General features: G+C 57.6%; 2 protein-coding genes across 13 annotated transcripts in view; one reads left to right on the top strand and one right to left on the bottom strand.

Annotated features, from left to right (window-relative positions):
- GAS8 (growth arrest specific 8) overlaps positions 1-20265 on the bottom strand; it is a 35524-nt gene that overhangs the window by 10467 nt on the left and 4792 nt on the right. Inside the window, exons 3-12 of one of the 5 annotated variants that reach the window (XM_065920458.1) lie at positions 18545-18742; positions 18042-18248; positions 16811-16865; positions 16061-16266; positions 15538-15705; positions 15130-15216; positions 12855-13064; positions 12027-12092; positions 9780-9969; positions 9511-9647 (exon numbers count right to left, since the gene is read on the bottom strand). In XM_065920458.1, the coding sequence (XP_065776530.1) occupies positions 9820-9969; positions 12027-12092; positions 12855-13064; positions 15130-15216; positions 15538-15705; positions 16061-16266; positions 16811-16865; positions 18042-18248; positions 18545-18742 (1347 nt within the window). In that variant the 3' untranslated portion in view covers positions 9511-9647; positions 9780-9819. Of the gene's footprint in view, positions 1-9510; positions 9648-9755; positions 9970-12026; positions 12093-12854; positions 13065-15129; positions 15217-15537; positions 15706-16060; positions 16267-16714; positions 16753-16810; positions 16866-18041; positions 18277-18544; positions 18743-20265 lie in introns of those variants that run through there. The other 4 variants (XM_065920459.1, XM_065920457.1, XM_065920460.1 and 1 more) reach the window with 4 other exon arrangements.
- LOC136158653 (5-hydroxyisourate hydrolase-like) lies at positions 6807-9700 on the top strand. Of its 8 annotated transcripts, none has more exons than XM_065920462.1 (5): positions 6807-6870; positions 6988-7116; positions 7357-7556; positions 8844-8979; positions 9332-9640. In XM_065920462.1, exons 2-5 carry the CDS (start codon positions 7021-7023, stop codon positions 9419-9421), a joined length of 522 nt encoding a protein of 173 aa, XP_065776534.1. In that variant the 5' UTR covers positions 6807-6870; positions 6988-7020; the 3' UTR covers positions 9422-9640. The 8 variants fall into 8 exon arrangements, with proteins under 8 accessions (XP_065776534.1, XP_065776537.1, XP_065776538.1 ...); XM_065920465.1 differs by having other exon boundaries at positions 6809-6870; positions 6988-7080; positions 9332-9635; XM_065920466.1 differs by having other exon boundaries at positions 6811-6870; positions 6988-7080; positions 7375-7556; positions 9332-9632.

Here is a 20265-nt window from a genome sequence, read left to right as displayed (position 1 = left end):
CCTTCTCCAGACCTAGCTTGTGGGTAGTAAGAGTGGGATAAGGCGCCCCCAGGTGGGGCAGCCACACAGTGCCTCTTGACAGCCCCATGGAGACTGTGTGGCCAGAGTGACCACGAGCCTGCATTCACACAACAGATGGCCTCTGAAAGGTCCGTGACAGGCCAGAGTGACCACAAGCCTGCATTCACCCATCAGACGGCCTCTCAGAGATCTGTGACAGACCACAGTGACCATGACTATGCATTCACCCATCAGACGGCCTCTGAGAGGTCTGTGACAGACTAGAGTGACCATGAGTCCGCATTCACCCAGTGGATGGCCTCTGAGAGGTCTGGCAAGCCCACATGCACCCAACAGATGGCCTCTGAGAGGCCTATGACAGGCCAGAGTGACCACAAGCCCACATGCACCCAGCAGATGGCTTCTGGGAGGTCTGTGACAGGCCAAAGTGAACACAAGCCCGCATTCATCCAGCAGATGGCCTCTGAGAGGTGTCGGACAGGCCAGAGTGATGAGTATTCATTCGACGACCTCTGAGAGGTCTGTGACAGACCAGAATGACCAACAGCCTGCATTCACCCAGTGGACGGCCTCTAAGAGGTCTGGCAAACCTACATTCACCCAGCAGATGGCCTCTGAGAGATCTGTGACAGACCAGAGTGACCACAAGCCCGCATTCACCCAGCAGATGGCCTCTGAGAGGTCTGTGACACGAAGCCAATCGTTAGACAATGGAGGGTCTTAGTGACACATGGCAACACCACCAGCGAAAATATGAAGACTCTGGGAAACTAAAGTATGAATATCAAAGAAAATCTTCCTGCACTGAAGGTTCCTCTTGAGATGAGCAGGGGCAGCTCCAGGACTGCAAAGGCTTTTGTGGTTTCAAGCAGTAGAGACCCTGGTCCAGAGGGCTGGGACTGGGGTGGAGCAGGGGAGGCAGCGTCTCACAGCAAGGGGGCCCTTCTGGGATTGTGGGGCTGCCACTATCCACTATCTGGGGTCACCCACAGACCAGGGTCATCCACCAGCAGCCCCACCCCTGCTGTGTCCCCCCTGCTCACAGGCCCTCCCCCCCCACAGCTGCCCCCATCCCTGCTCAGCTGCTGGTTCTCCTTTCATGCTCCCAACTCCTGCCCTGAAAACAGGAATCTGACTGGCTATTCCAGGGCCAATCTGTCCCTCCAGGGGCACCATCCTGCTCTAAAACTCAGGCCTCCCCCTCCAGCTGCAGCATCTTGGGAAGCTTCTGTTGGTGCCATGTCCACAAACCCAGAGTCTCTGACTGACACCTAGGACTGAAAAGTACCACATGTTTCACAGGAAAGGAAGCTAGGAGGGGGTGTTCTCCTTCCCCTCCGACCTGCAACCAGCAGCCACTAATACTGCCCCATGCTGCTCAGCGGGCAGACAAGCTGTGTTCTGATCATGCACGTGTGGCCTTGTGCTGCTCAGTAGGCAGACGAACTGTGTTCTGATCACACACATGAGACCAAGGCCATCTCAGGCCCCATCAGTGGACCAGCTGCCTCCTCTGCCCCCACGCTGCTCAGCGGGCAGACGAGCTATGTTCTGATCACCCACGTGAGGCCAAGGCCATCTCAGGCCCCATCAGTGGACCAGCTGCCTCCTCTGCCCCCACGCTGCTCAGCGGGCAGACGAGCTATGTTCTGATCACCCACGTGAGGCCAAGGCCATCTCAGGCCATCAGTGGACCAAACAGAAGAGGCTCAGTTCTAACAACCAGGACACATGCCCCTAACCCGTCAGGCCAGCCCCAACCAACCACTTCTCCTGCTCTGGTTTGTGTGCTCAGCCCAGCTCCAGCCCGTGGCCAGTGTCCAGACAAGACTCCCCTAACAAGGGTGGGGAGAAGGGAGCAGTGCATGATGGAAAGGTGGGAGTGTGGAGCATCACCGTCCCCTTCTCCCCTTCATGCTCCCAACTCCTGCCCCTCAAAACAGGAATCTGACTGGCCATTCCAGGGCCAACCTCCCCTTTAGCACTTAACAGTTTTCCAGTCCCTGAAGTTAATCATGTCAAGGGGAACCTGTTCCCCAATAGTGACAGTCACATTGAAGGATGCCCTAAAGATTTTTGGAAGAGTAAACCATGTGGAAACTATTAAAATACTGTGGTGAAGTATTTGAACTGGAACTTGTATCACTTGATATCATTTTATCATCTCCATCATGAGTAGACTAAAAAGGGATACATTTGATGTTAGATTTTATGTTGGTTTGCTTCGTCACACTGGCTGAGACTATCAACTCCCCTTCCCTTTGTCCCTGCAGGAACCTCTGTGATGTGAGTCTCAGCATTGGACATCGGTGGCAAATTACTGCCGACAGCACAGACAACTCGGCCATCGCCGACACCCTCAGCCAAGACCCCTCGGTGCCATGTCACATCAGCTAACACATGGAGACCACCAGCATGCCCACTGCTGGATGGACCCATAAGTCAGGGGTCTGCAGGGGGCCACCCAGTGAAGCCACCAAAATAACACTTGTCCCAACTGGTGAGGGATAGACACACCAGCCAATGAGAACAGACAACAGCAATGAAGACATCAACGAAAGACATGACACCGTAAAAACCTCTAGAAGACAACACAGGCAAAACATGCTCTGACATAAATCATACCAATGGTTTCTTTGGTCAGTCTCTCAAGGCAACAGAAATGAAAACAAAAATAAACAAAGGGGGCCTAATCAAACTTACAAGCTTTGGCATAGCAGAGGAAACCATAAATAAGTTGAAAAAGACAACCTACAGAATGAGACAAAATATTTCCAAACAATGTGACCAACAAGGACTTAATTTCCAAAACATACAAACAGCTCATACAACTCAACAACAACAACAAAAACCGAACAACCCATTCGAAAAAGGGCAGAAGAGCTAAACAGACATGTCTCAAAACAAGAAATACACAGGCACCAACAGCATCGACCCTCTGGCTTTTGGCCCGACTGCAAAGTCCAGCTGAGGCCAGTGCACATTCCATGACCTGTGCTCTAGGGTGGCCCTTGTGTCACTGGTAAGCAGCAGTGTCATGATGCGGGCCAGCGGGACTCAGCCTGGTGGACTGCTAGAGTCAGCGGGGACACACTGACCCATCAATGCTCTCAGTCCTGGATGAGACAGTTACCTGAATGGGAAGACCAGTGCAGAGAGCAGAGTCCATGGCACGGACAAGGTCCAGCCATCCCCAGGCAGGGAAGGGGCTTCCCTGGCTTAAGAATAAAGAGGCTTCAGGCACAGGTGGTGGGAACAGACTCAGAGCCACTTTTTAAGACATGCAGAGCAGGACACACAGGTGAGCCAAGGCCAGAGGGAGTTTACCATTAAAAAAGAGTGTCTGGGGGAACAGACAGGCTTGGGTGGAGCTGAGCCCTATGGGGGCTGGGAGGTTGGGCTTAGAAACCCTGTATGCCTCTCCCTGCCTCCTAATCTACTTACCCCTACTCTGCAGCCTGACGCTGCCTGTCCTGTGCATCTGTACACTCAGACTGTCCATTCATTCAAAGGATGTTTGTTCAGCACCTGCCTCTGGCCAGGTCGTGTTCCAGGCACAGGAACAGCTGTCAGGAGACAGACAATAACCCCAGTCCTTGGGGAGCAGGAATTCTACCAGGGGCCAAACACACCCTTCCTGCAGCCACCGGCCCTGGCCCCGTCCTCCTCAGCCCATCGGCCGGCCCTCCGGAAAACTCCAGCCTGCAGCCGCGGTTCTATCTGAGCATCTCCCCTCCTCCAAGAAGGCGACCCTCGACTCAATGCCTCATCAGCCTCTGGCACCCCATGCCCTGTGTCCTTCTCAGCACATACCGCCATCTGAAATGGCCTCCCCAACACCTGCATCACCTCAGTGTACCTGGCAATGTTATGTCCTTGGTGAAGGAAGGTCCCAGCCGCCTTCACACCCTTTCTGTTGAGTTCTCACCACAAATCCCCATCACAGCGGCCTGGAAGGACTCTAGACAGGTGTGAAGCAAGGGCTCAGAGGAGCCTGAGAGGCTGCACCCACCTGGGCCACTCCAGGGGTCAGGGTAGGACAGGGACGTCCCAGCACCGGCTCGGACCCAGACAGCAGGCAGATCAGCTTCCTTCTCCCTGGGACCACAATGGGGAGAGTTTCTTGTCACTGCTCAGGGTTGTGACTGCCCAGGAAGGACTGTCAGTTCCACTGTACTGAGCACCCTGTGTGCTGTTACATGTTTTACCTGCATGATCTCAACTTCCTCAGGCAGAATGCTTTGGGCTACATGCTTGGAACAATCAAAAGGAGTGGTTTAAGGTCACTCAAGAAAACACAGTCCAGACACAAAAGGCCCCACGCACCTGCCAGGAGGCCCAGGGGGAGTTGCTTGTCTCCTCCTCGTGGTCTCATGTCTTCCTTAGCACAAGTCATGCCTCCTGGTGCTGGGGAGCTGCTGCACCTCCAGCATCACATCACACAGTCAGAAGGGAATGTGAGGAGGCTGGCAGGCCCACCAGCAGAGCTGCACTTTGCTCCCAGGAGCCTTAAGGTGCTGTGTGGCAGCTACCGCTTAGGGGCCACATGGTGAACGTGGCATGGCTGGCCCCAGCACTATTTGGCTGGACCCCTTGCCTGCTCTTAGTCAGCCTGCTGCCCTCTCAGGTTCCAGGTGAAGCCTGCAGGCTGGGCAGGGGCCCTGGTGAGGCCACAGAAGCAGTTGTGGCAATGCCCTGCCCTGCGCGGCGCTCTCCCAGGACTAGGTTCTCTCTTGGGCAGAGAAGACATCAGGGCTCTAGACAGAGGGGGTGACAGGGCAGCCACCAAAAAAGGTTTGATTGTTGTTTTGTTAGCTTGCTTCTGACATTTGAGACTGTAAGTGTACAAGGAACGGTTACAGAGTGAAAATGACCAGCCCATCGACACTGCTCATCCCAGATGTGGTCCTGGCATCACTCTCCTGTGTCCCACACCAGTGTTCCAGCACACAGCCCCTTTGCACGTCAGCTACGTCCTCTGCAACACAGACTCTGACAGCCACACCCTGAGCCTGTGACGGTGAAGAGGTGAGCGAACCGTTGTAATGGAGTGAAAGCTGCTGCAGATTCAAACATGAAGCTAGAGCTGCCTCTCCCCCGGTCACCAGCCATTACTCACCGCTCACCTCACACACCAACACTCTGCACTGGGCTCACTCTGTGGACTGGGCTCACTCTCTGGGCTGGGCTCACTCTCTCTTCTGGGCTCACTCTCTGCACTGGGCTAGACTGGGCTCACTCTCTACACTGGGCTCACTCTCTCTTCTGGGCTCACTCTCTGCACTGGGCTCACTCTCTGCACTGGGCTCACTCTCTGCACTGGGCTGTACTGGGCTCACTCTCTAGACTGGGCTCACTCTCTGCACTGGGCTCACTCTCTGCACTAGGCTCACTCTCTGCACTGGGCTCACTCTGCACTGGGCTCACTCTCTGGACTGGGCTCACTCTCTGGACTGGGCTCCCTCTCTCTTCTTGGTTCACTCTGTCTTCTGGGTTCACTCTCTGGACTGGGTTCACTCTCTCTTCTGGGCTCACTCTCTGCACTGGGCTGTACTGGGCTCACTCTCTAGACTGGGCTCACTCTCTGCACTGGGCTCACTCTCTGCACTAGGCTCACTCTCTGCACTGGGCTCACTCTGCACTGGGCTCACTCTCTGGACTGGGCTCACTCTCTGGACTGGGCTCCCTCTCTCTTCTTGGCTCACTCTGTCTTCTGGGTTCACTCTCTGGACTGGGTTCACTCTCTCTTCTGGGCTCACTCTCTGCACTGGGCTGGACTGGGCTCACTCTCTGGACTGGGCTGCAACAGCTGCCGGTGTGCAGAGTTCATTGATTTAATTATCCCTTGTGAAGGAAGTAAGTTTGTTTCTGGTCCCATCCCCATAACAGTTTGCCTAAACAGGTGTGTGTGTCTCTATGGGGTCACCTCCTAAAAACACAAGCCCTGCCAAACCTCATCATATTTACATCTCAAACACACATTTCCTGGTTACCTCCAAAGCAGTTGTAACCAATGCACAAACTTTGCCAGAGGTCTCCTTCCCTACCTCAGAGGGGCCTGATCCTTAAGGCTCAAACTGAGGACGCTCACTATCCGATCATTAGAACATGCAGTTTAGCGAGGAAAAAAACGACCCCACACCCAGAGCAACAAAACACGTCAGGCAACCTCAGGTAGACTGTAAAAACAGAATGCCCTTACTTTTATCTGTTACATAAAATCTGTTCCGTGCGCACCTCACATGATATTGTAATACAACGATGGGATTCACAACGATGGGATTCACGCCGGTGTGCTCAGACTTGTCTCTTCCTTCATTTCTGCACAGCCCTAACCCTGCGCTGTCAGTGTGCCGGGTCCCTGCACCTTGGGGGTCGAGGGTCAGAGCAGGTAGGAACGGGTAAAATGCAACCACAAGGGTGTCACCCCGCACTGTCACTCTCAACCCGGGGGTCGGTCCTGCCTGAGGCACCTCCACGCGGCCTGTCGGGGCTTCCAGCAGATCCTGACCGTCCAAGAAAGGAAAAGAAACTGCACCAGTGCAGGGGCCCTGGGGGTGATCAGGCTCACCCTGCGCGGCTCCCAGTGGCGGGCGCGGACACCAGCTGGAACGCCGCGCCGCTCGGCCTTTTCCCCACCGCCCCCTCCCGGCGCCCTTCCCCGTCCGGTCCCGCCTAGCACTCCACCCCCAGGTCCCCGAGCCCCGCCCCGCGTACCCCACCCCTACTCCCAACCCTACGCTGCAGGGCCACTCCACTTCCGCCCTGAGGAGCCTCCGTAGGTCTGCGCGCTGGTTCGCTCTGTTGCCCCCTGCATCCACCACCAAGAAGCCCCCTAGGACCCCCTGGGTGGGCACCTTCCACTCCTCCCCGGGATTGGCCGGACACGTGGGTGGTGCCAGGGCAGCGCTTCCCGGGGAGGTTCTGGGGGTGGCGGTGTGGTGTGACCTCTGGCCTCCTCGCCAGTCCCCAGGTCGGCCAGTCCCCAGGTCGGCCGGCATGAGCTCTGGGGCCGCCCAGCGGCTGCAGACACTCCAGCGACACGTGGGCTTCCGGGAGGTAGGGGGACAAATCTCTCCTCCACCTGGGGCTAAGGTGAGGTGGCCCGTGGATCAGGGGACAGAGCGGGGTTCAGAGAGAAGCCCCTGAGGCCACCCAGGCCCTGACGAGGTTGCAGGTGGGCAGGGTGCTCTGGGTGTGGAGGAGGGGGAGGGATCAGCACTGCGGTATGGCAGTGTGTTACCCAATTCCACTCCCACCCCCAGCCCCTCCACCCAACCCCAGCCGGAGAGTTTGGGACTTTGGGACTTTGATCCGCGGGCTATTTACTCCAAGGCATTGCCTCCTACCAAGAGGTGTGGACACAAGCGCATCCCTGCCCCTCTCGTGGCCCAGGGCAGAGGCATGGAGCCAGGCAGCAGCCCGCTGACCACACACGTGCTGGACACTGCCTCAGGGCTCCCGGCCCAAGGCCTCTACCTCCGTCTGTCCAGGCTCGAGGACCGTGGCCAGCAGTGGACCGAGCTGAAAAAAAGGTAGGAGGGTGGTCTGGGGCAGGGCTCAAAACCAGAACACCCCTCACCCACCCACCCCCGCAAGGGGCCCTGCACCAGGGCAAGGGGGGTGGGCACGGCCAGCAAGTCGCAGGGCCTCCCTGCAGACGGTCTCCCTGCAGACTCTCAGAGCCTCTGTTTCAACAGGCTGAATAGTCCTGGTCATGCTACAACCGTGCTGGCAGAGCTCACACCCCGAATGCTCGCTGCACTGGGACAGGGCTCTCTCTGTCTCTGCTTGTCCACTGGCTAGTTGAGGCCTGAGGAGGAATCGGAAAGGCCTGGTCATCACCATGACTGGCGGGTGACCTGTGCTGGGCAGCTTTTGAGCACTGGACGTTTGTTAAGTTCACACAGTAGTACCCTGTGTGCCAACCCCACAGGAACCCTATCCACACATGAGGAGATGGAGGGTGAGGCAGGAGGCCCCTGCTCCTGGTGGACCTCAAAGGCTTGGGGCCTTAGGCTATGGAGCCCTTCATGAAAGGGGGGTCCAGGTCACATCTGAGCTTGGAGGAACACATGGAGTCACACAGAGCCACTCCCAACCCCTAAACTGAGCTGGTAAATGCTGCTGATGCTGATCACAGCACGGATACTTGAGAACATGGCCTCTCAGTGAGCAGTGGCCCTCAGAGCCTCCAGCACTGCAGCTGGAAACATGCGGATGGCATGCAGATGCCAGCTGGACACAGTTACTCACCCAGAAAGTGCAATGTAGTAAACAGCAAGTACTTGGTTTTTACACTTCCCAGGTGGCGATAGCAGCAAAGAACCCGCCTGCCAATGCAGGAGACTTAAGAGACATGGGTTTGATCCCTGGGTTGGGAAGATCCCCTGGAGGAGGGCATGGCTACCCACTCCAGTACTCTTGCCTGTGAAATCCCATGGACAGAGGAGCCTGGTAGACTACAGTCCAGGGGTCACAGAGAGTTGGTTACAACTGAAGCGACTTAGCACACATGCACACGTTATCAAACAGTACGGCTAGTACAATCTTACTTTTTTTAATTTGTAAATAAGCACATTTATGCATAGAGAAAATGTGAAGTCTCTGTGCCAAATATGAAGTGGGGGGAAGGGAAGGTTCTTTCCCTTCTCTTCTCTGGGGTTCCCTAAGGACAGTGAGGGGACATAGCCCTGGTCCTGGACGCTGTCCTGCTGCAGAGCCACCCAGGCCCTGCTCACCCAGGTCTGAGTCAGGCCACTGGGCACACGGACCCGGGAGACCAGCCGGGGACCCCTCTGTAGCAACACCCCTCTCCCCAGTTGCACAGATCATGATGGCCGCTGCCCTGGGCTCCTCCCTCCAGGCCAGATGAAGGCGGGCACCTACAAGCTGTCCTTTGACACCAAGGGCTACTGGCAGAAGAGGGGCCAGGAGAGCTTCTACCCATACGTGGAGGTGAGGGCCAGATGGGTGGAGGCCCAAGATGCACTGTGACCCACAGGCTGGTCCTGCCCCCCCATCCCAACGAGCACCTGCTCTGAGCTCCTGGCTGTGACCACACCACGCCTGCGCCGCACCACCCCACAGTCAGGCTGACTCAGCCCGGGAGGACAGAGGTTCACCCGAGCCCTTCCAGCTCTCTGTCCCCTTCGCCTGACCTGTTCAGGGTGGTCCTAACCCTTGGGAACCTTCAGGCCCAGGGGCCCCTCAGACTGAGTGCTTCCTCTGGGCAGACCCCAGCCCCACCCACAGCCCTGTCTCCACTGGGCCAGGCTGTGTGCACTCCCAGTGCCCCCTCTGCCCGCAGGTCGTTTTCACCATCACAAACGAGACCCACAAGTTCCACGTGCCACTGCTGCTGAGCCCGTGGTCTTACACCACATACCGAGGGAGCTAGCAGCTGACCGGCAGCCAGCCTGTGGGCATGGACACGGCGCAACGGCAGACCAGGCCACCCCTGAGCAGCGGGGCGGGCAAGCTCCTGATGGGCACCAGGGTCACACTTTCCTTGGGACGTTCTGGCCCCATGTCGCAGGGCAAGGTGTCACTCAGGCTTCAATAAAGTTGCTGCTGACATCTGCAAGGTGGCTTTGGTCGCGAGGCAAGCTTGGTGGGAGCTGCCCCTGGGGGGATGAGGGGCAGGTGTGTGCACTGGGGGAGCACTGGGGGCACCTCTCCACACAGCCACACAAGAGGACACACAGCACACATGGAAACCTTCATTCTCTGACGACGCACGTCTACAGAACAAATACCTGCTGTTCTTGCTGTGGGGGGACCTCACCCAAGCTGGGGCTACGTTGGGGTGCCCACAAGTCCTGCGGGGCCCTGTCCCAGCGTCTGCCCAATCACAGCGGTCTCCAGGGGCTTGAAACCCACGTTGTCCAGGGGGACTCCGAAGGCCAAGAGCTTCGCCTCATACGTGCGCAGCAAGTCATTGTGGGCCTGCAGGGACACAGCGGTGGTGTTGGGGGGGGTAGCCGGGGTGACCCTTGCTCACGCCACCCAGCCCCGTTTTCCAGGTGCTGACTGTGCCAGGCCCAGACCCACGCGCATTTATTTAAGTTTAAAGATTTAGATTTGACTAGCTCTACTCGGGGCTTCCTGAGTCGGCAACAGTCACTTATTAAACAGAAGGGCGCTCCAAGGAGCTGCACACGATGGGAGGCTCAGTGGGCGTGGAGGGGCAGGGTTCGGCCACCTTCCTGCAACGGTGCCTTCCCTGAGGGAGGCGGGGGTCTTTAACAGGTCACCTCTCTAGTGCTGACCAGAAAGCCCCAGGCTGATGGGTCGGAATCTCCACTCCTGGGGAGGCTGAGGTGGCAGTCAGTTCAGGCAGAAGCCCTGGTCGGGCTCCCACAAGTGACTCCACTGGGGTGTCCTGTTGCTTTCTAACAGCCCCCCTTGATCAGGCTGTCAGCCTGAGAGACGTGGCCTCTCAGCCTGTGCTGACCGTTGTCTGTCATTCCCCCTCTTCTTCTTAATGTCCCAGTCTTAAGGAGAGCATTTGCTCGGCAGTTAACGGTGCAAACAGGCATGTAAAGCTTTTCAGACCACATGACTCTCCAGGGGATGATTAAAGCAAGCAGGACAAACTCCAGTGATTGGCGTCCTTAAGACCAAACCCATCCAAAAGAAGCCCTGTGGAAGGAGCCACTCTTTTAAGCCAAGAGGATTGAAGTCACTGAGTCTCCACCCGCTGGAAGTGCGGTTCCAGGTGAGCGGGTGGTGATGGCCATGCAAAGACACCTCCCAGCTCAGCTGGAAGATAACCAGGGGCTTCCCTACCGTCCCGAACAAGTATGGCCCAAGTCTAAGAACTTCATCAGGCGCTACCCAACTACTTCAAGTGTGGGACCTCCGGTAACATCCCTGATTCACGGCTGGGGAAGCTGAAGAGGGGGTGCACTCAGAGTTCCTGGTTCCCGCAGGCATTTCTCACTCAGGCTCACCGTCCCTGCCTTCCTGGGGACCGCACTCCCCGCCGTGTCTGTCGGCATCTATTCCCTTCCCCCTTCCAGGAAAAGCCAAGTTCTGGGCAATGATGCTGGCAGGACCAATGCAGGCAGGATCTCTGTCCCCTCTACTTTCTTTCAAAGAGCACATTTCACAAGGTGGTGGTAAGGGTGTGAAGAGGGGAGCAGATTACATGCTGAGAGCCTAGTCTGACTCAGGACAAAAGCTCAAAGGGACACCTTGTCCTCAGCATCACCACAACAAGATGCTGGGAGTTGAGATGGAAGGGCGAGCAAGGACCGGGCTCCAGGACATCTCAGAGGATGGGCCCCGGCCCTCCTCCTTCTCTGGGGTTCAGCCCTCCCGACAATCAGATGTGGGTTACGGAAGTTCTCCCGAGAGCTGCATACACCCAGTGCATGGCCCTAATTTTCTGCGAGCATCAGGGTTGCCAGAGGACCCGGGGAGGGCCCAATGGGCAGGGAAGGCCAGGGGATTTGGTCGCCATGGAGCCCAGTGCCCACGATGGCAATGCCTTCACCCGGGGCCCCAAGACCCAGGGCTCGTGTCTGAGTCACACTTGTGGGGTGTCTGCTCTCTGCAGGCAGCACTGTGTCTGTGTCCCCACAGGTCAGGCCCTGACAGAGCTGTGGGCTCGGCTGGGGAGTTGGGGACGCTCAGTGCAGGACACAGACGGTACCAGGGTCAGGGCACTGTGCGGGAAGTCTCCATGAGTGGTCAAGCAAGGCTGGAGCCCTAACTGCCCCTGCTTGGAGGACATGGACGCTAACCTGGGGGAGCAAAGAGAACCCCCCGGCAACCATCCCAGAGGCCAGGCTAGCACCACAGTGCCAGAGCAAGGGTCACACAGGACACTAGGCAGGCTGTGCGCCGGGAGGCGCCAGCAGAGACTCCAGGCCACACACAGGCTCAGTGACCCCGGGCAGGCACAGATGGCCTCAGACTGGGTCAGCACCCTGATCTGGGGGGTCAGCGTCAAGATCAGGGGGTTCCCGGGTGAGGGAGGGGTGGGGGGCTCTCCGCACCTTGCAGACCCGGGCCAGCTCGTATTGCAGGTCCTTGATGGCGCTGTTCTTCGATTCCAGAACGTCCTGGGGAGAGGAAGGCATCAGGGAACCATGGCCTGGCCCGCCAGGGGGACATCCACACAGGGAGGGGCTGCCATGGGGAGGCCTCAGAGTGAGACCCCAGTGTGTGTCTGCCCCCCAGACCCCGAGGGGACCTAACCTCAGGCCTAGCAGGACCCCAGAGCCAGGCCACGCCACCCTGGCAACACCAGAGACCCCTGTCCGCGTCACCCACTCTTTCTGTGACACATCCCAGGTCAGGAAGCAGCGGGTCGAGGCCCAGCTCTGGGTGGGGTCCCTGACAGGTGCGGTCAGGCCCTCTGGCCCGTGGGCACCGAGGCCCTGTCTGTCCTTTCCCGGCGGTGCCCGGTGCCCAGGACAGCCCGCCCCAGAGGAATGCCACAGACAACTGCGGATGCTCAAGGGAACAGACGCTCAGTCTGTGCTCAGGCGTGCCTCCCAGGGAAGCCTTCCCACGACCCGCCACACAGGCCACCGCGGGCCTGCCTATTGCCCGCCGTGGTCTCTTCCAGCACAGTTCAGTGTCCAGGCTGATGGCGACTATAGCCTCAGCTAAGAGACCAAGCTGGAATGGGCAGTGGACACGGGCTAGGAGGGCTGGAAGGCCAAGGAGGGGCTGGGGAGACCTTGAAGATGCTGGAGCTGGGCTTCCACAGCGCATGCGGGCCTGGGCGCTCTGGCTGGGAAAACCGCGACCACCCCTCCCCAAGGCTGACTGAGGGTCTGCCCTGGAGGGACAGAGCCAGCACAGCTCTCAAGGCTTACCTCCAGCTTGCGGGACACGAGGGTCAGGGCCGCAGGGTCCAGGTTGGAGGCCGCTAGCACCTCATTCAACTGCACCTCCTTCTTCTCCACGGCAGCAACCAGCGCCTGCACCTTGCGCTCCAGGACGAGGTTCCTGAAGCCCGCCTTCTGCTGCACCTCCAGGATGGCCGTGGTGAACTTCCGGTACAGGTCGTCCCGCTCCTGCTGCACCTGCAAGGCGCGGGCACCTCGCTGGCAGGACGCCCCTCCTGCTCTGTCCGGGGCCATGCCCCGCCTTCCCCAGCACCTGGCCACGGACAGGCGGGTCTGTGCCCGAGCCCCACTCTTCACAAAAAATTAAAGGAGTGCAGTGTCCACACCATGGGAGGCAGGCGAAAACACCTCTGGGAGGCATAGCAGGAAGCCACAGGGCCCCCAGGATGAGCTGCAGAGAGACCCTCCCACCAAGAAGCCAGGGCCAGCCCTGCCCTGGGTCTGGGTGGCAGGCTCAGGACCGCACCCCGCCCCAATCATCTCCACAGGAGATCAGGGCCTCAGACTCAGCAATGCTGGGGTGGAGGGCCTCGAGGGGGTCCATTCCGTCTGCCCCAGATCCTACAGCCAGCTGCCTGCCCACCAAGGACAATACGCTTACACGTCTTCTTTTAACTGTGCACCACTTAGAAGTCAAGACGTAGCAGGGTGTAACAGGAAAAAGCAACCCTCCTAAACCCCACTTCCCAGAGGCCACCATCTCAGCACTGGCTGGGACTCCTTCCAGAATGTTCTCCATGCCCGTAAAAAACACAGCACTGCTAGGAGCGATGAGCACTGTGCTGCAACCTGTAGCACCCCATCCTTCTGACCACACTGCATTTCACATCTGCTTCCAGCCCCTCCCAGGCCCTCTGCTCTTTAAAACCTGATGACCCTGGTTTTCTAGGACACTGCCTCTCTCACATACTGCGTAGATGTGCAAACGGAGGACAAGGGGCAGAGAATGCAGACCTACATGGCCTGAGCCTGCCTGAGCCGCCTCCTCCCGATTCATGCCCACCTTGACCAGCGGGAGCAAGCATCTCCCTGTTGCCTGCAGGACCCTCGGAGGCCCCTTGGGGGTAACTCCAGATCCAGCCGCTTGTGGGATGTTCCCGAGGAACTGGGTCCTTTCCACCGTCACAGTCTGCGAGAGTGTTTCAGTGGAAAAGGTGCTAACAGCTGACACACGAGGCGCTCTGCCCTCAGCCAAACCCCGGGAACCAAGCAAGCAGGGCGGCCGTCTACAGAGAAGCACATTCAGTGAGACACACGCACCCAGTTCCGTCAGTGAGGACCTGGGGCGGGGGACGGCCCCCTGGGAAACCATGGATGAGGCCACAACTCTTAACACTCCTCAGGCAGACCATCCACATTCTCAACACCAGCCGTCTGATCCAGCAATTCCCCTGCTAGAAATCACCATTCCAAAAAGGGTCACGCACTGCACAAAGATGAACCTAACAGGGTGCCTGTAGCAGCAAGGACTGACAAGGGATTTTCACCAGGGGACACAGGCTGCTCTGGAGAGAAACGCGGGCTGAGAGGAGTAGGCAGGACGTGTCAGGTGCCCCCACTTCTGGGAAGCAAGGTCCTACACCAGCACACTCGAGAGTTTAGAAGAGCTTGGGGTGCTCTCGCCATGTGTGAGGACCAGCGTGCAACCCCAAGGCCTTGCATTTTCACCCACAGGCTTCCTACGACACACACATAAAGGGTTAGGACTCAGAGACACACAGAGGGATGAAAGATGGGCCAGACCACTGCTGCTTCAGAGGCCAGCCCGAGGGGACAGCAATGGGGAACTGCTGAGACATCAAGCTTGTCCACTGAGAGCCCCACTGACAGCCCCGCAGAACAGGAGGGGCCAGAGCCAGGGACCCAGTCCCCTAGATGTGCCAGGAGCCCCCGGACATGCCGGGAGTCCCCCAGATGCCCTGGGAGCCCCCAGACACACCGGGAGCCTCCCAGATACCCCAGAGCCCCCCAGATACCCCAGGAGCCCCCAGACCTGCCAGGAGTCCCCCAGATGCCCTGGGAGCCCCCAGACATGCCAGGAGCCCCCTAGATGTCCCAGAGCCCCCCAGACACCCCAGGAGGCCCTCAGACATCCTGGAGCCCACCTTGATGAATTGCCAGCCCCCCAGATGTGCTGGGAGCCCCCCAGACACCCCAAGAGGTCCCCAGATGTCCCGGAGACCCCAATGCTCCAGGAGGCCCCCAGACGTCCCTAAGCACCCCAGATGCCCCAGGAGCCCACCTTGATGAATCGCTGCTCCAGCACCTCGTGCTCCCACCTCAGGCTCTTCAGCTCCTTCTCAGTGACTTTCAGACGGGCTTTTGTGCACTAGAGAGAAGGGTCAGAAAGCACCCCTAGTTCAGGCACCCACACGATGCTGCTCCCAAGGAATGACCAGGTGAGGTGATCGTCAGAGGGAACAGCTCCCAGGCACAATGGACTGAGCCCCACCATGGTGGCCAGGGTACACCTGGCTCTCAGAACAGGTGCCAACCCCACATGCCCCCAGGTCACCAGGCAGGGGTCGGAGGGGTTCAGCACCTCCCCTGGTGCCCCGAGGGCCGGCTCCGCTCTAGGACTTGGGAGACACCTGCCCAACCTTTCTGCCCCTTCACACCAGGGAGGGCTGGGAATGCAACGGAAACCCACCACCAGGATCTGCTTGTCCCTCTCATAGCCCCCGAGCTTCTTCTGCATGTCACTCATCTCCTCCCGAGCCTTCTGCAGGGGGTCCGCCAAGCGCCGGTTCTGCATGGCCACCTCCGTCATCTCCTTCTCCAGGTGCTCCTCCTTCTTCCGCATGTCCTCCATCTGCTCCTGTGGGTGCCAGGGGGAGCAGGGGGTCTGTGGCAGGACCAGGGGCTGTGGCCTGCACAGAGGTTGCGAGCTCTCCTGCCCAGAAAGGATGGTCCTGGGGCATGTGTTCTGTATGTAAACACGGAGAATAGTTTCTGAATTCTCTAGTAACGCGGACTGCATGCAAACTGAGAGCTTACGCTGTGCTCACTGCCAGTACTTGGGTGCAACAACACCCCTGGTGCACACGGGCATATGACTTCCCCACCATATGAGGGGCCTCACAATCTGTGAGTTTCAATCAGGGGCCGCTGAAGGCCAGGTGTGTCTACAAGCAGGGGTGTGGGCCCGAGGTGGCAGGCAGCCCCGGCGGCACCTTGAGGGAGTTGATGAGGGCCAGGTTGTTGAGGGTGATGTCGTTGTAGTAGTTCTTGATGTCGGTGAAGGCCTCCTCATGCCGTTGCATCAGCGTGGTGATCTGGCCATTCTTCCTCTCCTCCACCTCGTGGATCTCCGTCTTCCTGCGCAGGTCGAGCTCGTCCCGAAGCATCTTCATCTTCTTGTCATACTTGGCCTCGATTTCTAAAAGGCAGCAGCACCCAGAGCAGCTGAGCAGAGCCTCTGGTGCTGTGGCGACAAGAACAGATGGTGGCTGTGCCCAAGGCGGGAGACCTTCCAGGGGCTGGAGGCTGCTGACAGTGGGACAGGGCGGGGCGCTTCTCCCGCTGTGTGGCACCAGCACATGCCCTCCTCTGCCTGTCGCCGGTACCGCTGATCAGTCCCTGCCTCAGGGATCCCGACAGCCACGCATCACCCGGTGCAGGAGGCACAGACCACGGCCATCCAGCCAGACTGTGGCTGAGGTCAGCCCCTCTGCAGGATGGGAGGGACGGCATGTTGCCCCCTAAGCTGGGCGACCTGCTCCAGGAGTCACTGTGTGCCAGAGCGGGGCATACGGTGGGGGTGGGGTGTCCTCCCAGCCTCCCACCTCCCATGGACACCAGCCTTGGAAATGACCATGTCCTCTCACTCCGCCTATCTGGGCTGTTTTAACTGGAGGGCAGTTCCTTCCTGACAGGAGGAGCTCTCGGGCCACCTGACGCAGCAGAGCGCGGGAAGCACTGACCTCGCACCTGCCTCTCAAAGTCATTGCGCATCTTGGTGATCTCCTCGGTGTGTTTCTGCAGAGGCGGAAGCAAGCTGTCACTGGAGGTCAGAAGGGACGGGACAGACGCCGGGACAGACGCCGGGACAGACGCCGGCCCCATGCCTGGGCCCCCTCCTCACCGGCACCGACAGCCTATGCGGCTGCTGCTCTAGCTGGGCCCTCACCCCCGAGCTCAGGACCAGCCCAGAGGAATGAGGTTCTGGGAAATTCCACATTTCATAATGGACTGGGGAAGATGCTGAAGACACTCGTGCCCTGGCCATGCCCACAGGCTGGGCAGCAGGGCCAGACCCACCCAGAGCTGCAAGCACCCCATGTGGTACTGACCTGCTTTGGCTTAGAACACCAGGACAAATTACTCTGACAGCTATAAAGGTTGAATAAAAGGCTTAAATTTTACTTTATTTTCATGCAGAGAGGCACTCTGAGCATGTAACTATTCCACACCGTGCCTTGGGTAAGCAGAGACTGCACTCGGTGGAAGCCAGCCCATGATGTGCTTCTGTCAAAATGGCCAGGCCCCTCGAGGGCCCACATCTTTAGCACTCTCTAGCTTCACGGAAAACTGCAATATTACTGAGTGTTCCCAGATTCAGTTGAGGCTGGGCTGCGTATCTTCCTGTTATCTCCCAGAGCACCCATGCCCACAGACCTGTGATGCGTATTTGACAGTTTACTTTGTCTTCTGTCTCGGGGTGGCCTGTCCTCTCCTGACCATCAGCCACACACGGGCAGGCATTCTGTCAGCCCCACCCTCTGAGCACCCACAATCAGAGCCAGGCCTGGTGTGCTACAGGCGCTTAAGAAGGAATTCCAACCTCCACCCAGAACCCCTCAGCCTCCCTTTGAAAGGACCAACGAATCTCCAAAGCCAGCGAGGTGCTTGTCAGCACAGCTCATAGGACAAAGGCCGCAGCAGCTGAAGGGCTGGCAGGCGGCTCACTGCAGGGGCCCAGGATCAGCAGCACGTGGACAGCAGCCCAGGCTGGATCTCCCTGTTGGGAAGTCAACCAGTCGCTCAAGTCTGAGACAGAACTCTGCACCTGGCCCCAAAGGGGTTTGTCTGGCTGATGCAGTTGTTGTTGCCGAAAATTTCAATTAATTGCCCACCGGCAGGCTTTTTATACAGAACCATGAATTCCCAGGTGTGGCTAAGTCCCGACACACCCACAGCTGCCCTGGCACCTACCAGCCGCAGGTTCTTCACCATCACCTCGTTGGCCAGCTCCTGCTCCTTCAGCTCCACCTTCAGCGCCCGCATGTCCCGGCGCAGCGTCCCCTCCTGTGCACGATGCTCCTTCTGCGCCAGCTTCATGACCACGGTGCCCTCCGCCTTCATCTCCATCAGGCTGCTCTGATGCTCGTAGAGCAGGTGCTTCACCTTCTGCTTATACACCTGGGGGTGGGGGAGGGCCGCTGCTCACCTGCACACACATATGCTTGCCTGAGCACAGAGGCTCGCTTGCACACACGTGCCCACCTGCACACCTCTACACAATTCTCAGCCTGCACACATAGGCTCACATGCTCACCTGGACACACCTGCTTTGTTATTAAAATATACCTTCGAGTTCCCAAAGTCAAAGGACACAAAGGGCGGTGACCGCCCAAAGCAAGGCATGGCCACGCCCCCGAACCTTGGGCCAGCTCCTCTGCGCAGCGACTCCCGTGGGATCGGGCCGGCCCCCTCACCTTGATCTCCACCTGGTGCCTCTCCTCGGCCTCCTCCATCTCCCGGTCTTTGTTCCGCAGCTCGGCCTTCTTCTCCTCCAGCTGCCGCCGCGTGATCTCCCAGAAAGTGTGGATCTTGTCACGCTCCAGCTGGAAGTAGTTGCGCTCCTCTCGCTCGCGGTCCAGCTCCTCCCGGATGCGGCCAATGTGCTCCTCCACCTGGAGGGCAGGTCGGGGTGAGGCAGCCAGAAGGCCCACCCATGGCCAGGGGAGAGTGCGCAGAGAAGGGCCAGGAAGACGGTGAGGGGCGCCACTCTCATCTCAAAGTAAACCATGAGTGAAAAGAATCTAACACAGAGGGCCGGGAAGGCTCGGGGACAGGGGACATCCCGCAGACAGCAGAAATCTCTTGGCCAAGAGTCATAATATGATTATATCCTTTTATTCATCCTTGGGAATTTACACTAAAGAAATGTCTCAAAAGAACACAGGAGCGTTCCACTTAAAGGTATTAGCAACACCATTATTACAATGGCAAACAACTAAAATGGACATGATCCAGGTTGCTTCTAAATAGCGTGGTTGAGAAACAAAAGTGTATTAGCCAGAAGGTCATAGGGGCCTATGATTCAAAGATATGAAAATGATGCAAATATTTTCATACAAATGATATAAAATGTAAAAACCTTTCACCTTTAAAGATACACGTCAAGCAAAAAATACCAGACAAAACCAGTAGATCTGAAACAGTGAAGAGGGTTTGATCCAGAGCCAAATGCAAATCTGCATGTAGGTAAAAGAAAAAGAAAAAAGGACAGATTTCCAGCTTCTTGAGACTCTCACTTGCAAGAATAGTTATCTTTTGAGCATAACCTCAGGCCCAGGCTGTAAAGTTTCCCTCTTATGATAACCATGTTCCCCACAAGGAAACCAGATGTCTTTCTTCAAGAGAGGGCCAAGACAACAACTCAGCAAGGAAGGGCAGCCAGGAGACTGGGAGGACCAGGGCTGGGGTAGGGCTTGGCTCCCCAGGGAAGGTCGTGACCCCAGGGGCCTGCTGCCTTCGTGTCACTCAAATGAATCATCTAAACCAGGCTCCTCCTGACTCCGGCTCATGCTAGATGCTCCCTAACTCGATATGTAGACTTCTTATAAATATCTGGATTTCTCACTTGTCTTCAAAAATCAGAAAACAGCTCTGGAGCCCAACGCCCACAGGGTAACCCTGCAGCAACCTGGCGACAGTTCAGTTCAGTCGCTCAGTCATGTCCAACCCTTTGCAACCCAATGGACTGCAGCAAGCCAGGTCTCCTGTCCATCACCAACTCCCAGAGTTTACCCAAACTCATGGCCATTGAGTCGGTGATGCCATCCAACCATCTCATCCTCTGTCATCCCCTTCTCCTCCTGCCCTCAATCTTGCCCAACATCAGGGTCTTTTCAAATGAATCAGCTCTTTGCATCAGATAACCAAAGTGTTGGAGTTTCAGCTTCAGCATCAGTCCTTCCAATGAATATCCAGGACTGATCTCCTTTAGGATGGACTGGTTGGATCTCCTTGCAGTCCAAGGGACTCTCAAGAGTCTTCTCCAACACCACAGTTCAAAAGCATCAATTCTTTGGCCCTCAGCTTTCTTTACAATCCAACTCTCACATCCATACATGACCACTGGAAAAATCATAGCCTTGACTAAACGGGCCTTTGTTGGCAAAGTAATGTCTCTGCTTTTTAATATGCTGTC

This window comes from Muntiacus reevesi, chromosome 2 (genome assembly GCF_963930625.1).
Source record: "Muntiacus reevesi chromosome 2, mMunRee1.1, whole genome shotgun sequence".
NCBI classification, from domain to species: domain Eukaryota; kingdom Metazoa; phylum Chordata; class Mammalia; order Artiodactyla; family Cervidae; genus Muntiacus; species Muntiacus reevesi.
The sequence above is the reverse complement of the archived record's forward strand: the minus strand, read 5'-3'. Positions and strand labels throughout refer to the sequence as shown.